Source organism: Chaetura pelagica, unplaced genomic scaffold, assembly GCF_000747805.2.
Source record: "Chaetura pelagica isolate M959 unplaced genomic scaffold, ChaPel_1.0 scaffold576, whole genome shotgun sequence".
Lineage (NCBI taxonomy): Eukaryota > Metazoa > Chordata > Aves > Apodiformes > Apodidae > Chaetura > Chaetura pelagica.
The window spans coordinates 137,217-140,652 of NW_009953524.1; the positions used below are offsets into that span (position 1 = coordinate 137,217).

A 3,436-nucleotide genomic window follows, 5' to 3' on the forward strand; every position below is an offset into this window, starting at 1 on the left:
TGAGGCTTTAACTGGGCAGGCAGGAACAGAAGGGCTGGCTGGCTGGGGTCCTGGCTGGCTGAGGACAGAGACAGCAACGCTGGGGAACATGGACGTGGAAGTGCTGCCCGAGCTTCAACACTGCAGCAGAGGTTCAGGGAGGACACTCCACCCCAAGCACAAGTTAAACCCACAATTAAAGAATTTCTGGATCCCAGAAACCTAAAAACACTCCAAAGCTAAGCTGTAGAGAGCACTGAGGCAGCCAGAACTTGACCAAGTGTCTCATGGCCAAGAGCACCTGACTCTTTTCCATCACTGCCATTTCTAAAAGCTTCTGAACATTTTCACAGGGAACCTCAGAGAATTGGGAGTTACTTCTTTTCAAGCCCCTTTTCATCTGCTCCTCAAAAGTTTCCAGAGGAGGGGGGAAGAAGTCTGCAGGTTCAAATGAAAACTTCAGTACCAGACAGGTTGGTAAGCCAGAGGTGCATCAGTTGAGTCTGCTCCTGAAGCTGTGGAGCTCTTCCCCCTCCTCCCCTCCAGACAGTGAGGCAGCTGTGAGGGAAGCACCTGATGGGGGTTTGCAGGCACCTGATGGGGGTTTGCAGGCACCTGATGGGGGTTTGCAGGCACCTGATGGGGGTTTGCAGGCACCTGATGGGGGTTTGCAGGCACCTCATGGGGGTTTGCAGGCACCTCATGGGGGTTTGCAGGCACCTCATGGGGGTTTGCAGGCACCTCATGGGGGTTTGCAGGCACCTCATGGGGGTTTGCAGGCACCTCATGGGGGTTTGCAGGCACCTCATGGGGGTTTGCAGGCACCTGATGGGGGTTTGCAGGCACCTCATGGGGGTTTGCAGGCACCTCATGGGGGTTTGCAGGCACCTCATGGGGGTTTGCAGGCACCTCATGGGGGTTTGCAGGCACCTCATGGGGGTTTGCAGGCCCTGCAGCACCAGCAGAGAAGCTGAGAAAAGGAACTGCCAAAAGGATCAGAGCAAGGTCCTTTAATCTGGGGTGTCTGTCAGTCCCCAACCAGGACCAGATGCTTCAAAGGAAGGTGTGAAATCCTCTTAATGGGCAATTATGGACTAATCTCCCTTCAAAGAAGGTTTTTGCCAGCACACAGATGCACAGTGGCCGGTTCATGCCCAAAGAATGAATTCACAAGGTCTGAACAACATTTCTCCTACCCAACAAGAATCAGGACATCCTTGGTTTTGTCAGTACTTAACACTGCTTTAAAAGCTGTTGGCAGCTGGTTCACCCTGCTGGTGCTGAGGAAGTGTGGCTCTGACAAACTGGTTACATTGGTTTCAACTTTGATACTTTGAATTTCACCCTTACTCTGGTAGCACCAGGCAGGGTAGATGGGGGGAAGAGCAAAGAGACCTGCTGGACATGGTGGCTGAGGACAAGCAGTGCTGGAGGTTTCTGAACGGCTGCTCAGCCCTGCCACAGGCAGCTCCTACCCCTCTACAGATGGGATGGAGATAGGAGATCCCCTCAGGATCCAGGGGAGGGCACAGTTATGGGCTGGGAACTGGGACTAGAAGTTCAGGTTGCTCTTACTGTGTAGGATGACTTGCTGGTGATCTCCAGAAGCTTCTGCTTTGCTCTCCGCTCGGACTCGCGAGCCTCCTGAAGATCTTGCTTCAGCTGATCAGCCTCCTTTGCCCTACAGAGAGAAACAGCAAATGGCAAATATCAGCCTGAGGCTGAGAGAGGGGATGGAGGAGCAGGATTATGGTGCAGAAGAGGGCGAGGTCTGTCCTGCAGCAAGACCTAAACTCAGAAATGCTTTTGGACAAGGGAAACACCCGCACACAGGATGTTCTAATTAGCACAAACACCCAAGCCACACAAGGGCAGCTCCACCATAGGCTCTGCAGGAGCATCAGTGAGCAAAGCTAAGGGCTGGAAAAGTGTGCTGAGATGCTAGAAAGGGGAAAAGAACTTCAGAAGTGAAGCTCAAGACTTACAGCAGGAGGGGCAGGTTCCTGACAAGCCTCTAGTAACAATTACTAACTACATTTAAAGGCAAAAGCACCCGAGGTTGCCTCTTGCAGGGCCTAACTAATTTAAGACCTTATCCCTGAGGCTCAAGAACCCCCTGCAAGGAGAAAGCCAAAGGGAGGAAGCTTTCTCTGCTGTGTGGAAATTTCAGTGGAGACTTCACAAGACAGAGAGCAAGGCAAGAAGAGATGGACAAGGGCAGTGATCATCCAAGCAGAAGGGCTGACACTGAGTGAGGTCTCACATGGGAGGGAGTAATCAGTTGGAAGGAAACAAGAATGACCTTTCACTTGCTTGCTACCAAATGCACCACCATGGGACCAGGGCTCTGGTATCAAGAGGATGGAGACACCAGTTTCAACAGGAAGCAAGGACACCAGGAGCCAAGGAGACCTCAAGGCTAACCTGAAACGGAGACCTGCTATGGAGAACTAAACTGCGAGGGAAGTAGAAGAACAAAGAGATGAGCAAATGTAGATTTAACATCCACAAAAGAAAAACCCCAAGTGTCATCACGTGGCAAAATACTTTGGGGAATGCAGTGGGTGTTGGCAGAAATCACCCAAAAGCAGAGGTGGCTTCAGAGTGCCAAGGACCACGGTACCTTCTACTCCTCTCCCTGCTGCTTCCACCACTCTCTCCCAGAGAATGCTTCAGAGAAGGGTCTCTGGCTGGGATCCAGGGAAAGACCACTGCCCTAGCAGCACTGTTTCCCACTCAGGGCCAGCCCAGCTGTGGCAAACAGTGAGATGGGCAGAGAAACCAGCTGAGCCTTGGGGCACTGGCTGTTGTACACACAGGAGGCCCAGGGCTCCCTGCAAACTGTTGGATGGACTAACCCAAGGCACAAGCTGCTCTGTCAGCTGGGACAGAAGGGGGTTGGAAAGCAAAGCAGAGGCAGCTGCAAGGTTGTACCCTCTGACCTCCTCTCCGACTCCTCCGCCATTTTCAGTGCCAACATCTCTGCCTCTAGCACCTTCTGTTCCATCAGCCTCTTCTCCTCTTCCGTCCGGATGGCCGTGGCTTTGATCCTCTGCATCTCCTGTTCAGCCTCAGCTGCTTTCTGAGCCAGGAGCTTGGCCTCCTCCTCTGTGATCTGAGCCTTCTCAGCCAGCAAGTCTGCTGTCTCTTCAGACCTCATCTGAGAACAAAGGCACATTGAGCCATCCTGGGCAGTGAATGTGTCCCCAAATGTGCTTCTCCCCCTGGTGCATTCACTCCATGGCCCATGGAGTCCCTCCCTTCCATGCACGCCTGAAGCTCCTGCAGCCAAGGCCTGGCTGAGCCCAGGCTCCATCCCAAACCCTCCTCCTTTGTGCTCCTGCCATAGCAGGCTGGTGGGATGAAATCAACTTCATCCAGCCTCCTGATCACTGCCCACCAGCAGCGCTTTGAGAACAGCCAGTGCATTGGGAAACAACCTTCCTAAAATGCTTCA

The 3,436-nt window shown here is 53.1% G+C and overlaps 1 protein-coding gene across 1 annotated transcript in view; it reads right to left on the reverse strand.

Moving 5' to 3' along the window:
* NF2 (neurofibromin 2 (merlin)) overlaps positions 1–3,436 on the reverse strand; it is a 30,091-nt gene that overhangs the window by 6,345 nt on the left and 20,310 nt on the right. The window contains exons 12-13 of the mRNA XM_009999484.1: positions 2,922–3,139; positions 1,555–1,660 (exon numbers count right to left, since the gene is read on the reverse strand). Of these exons, the coding sequence (XP_009997786.1) occupies positions 1,555–1,660; positions 2,922–3,139 (324 nt within the window). The remainder of the gene's footprint in view (positions 1–1,554; positions 1,661–2,921; positions 3,140–3,436) is intronic.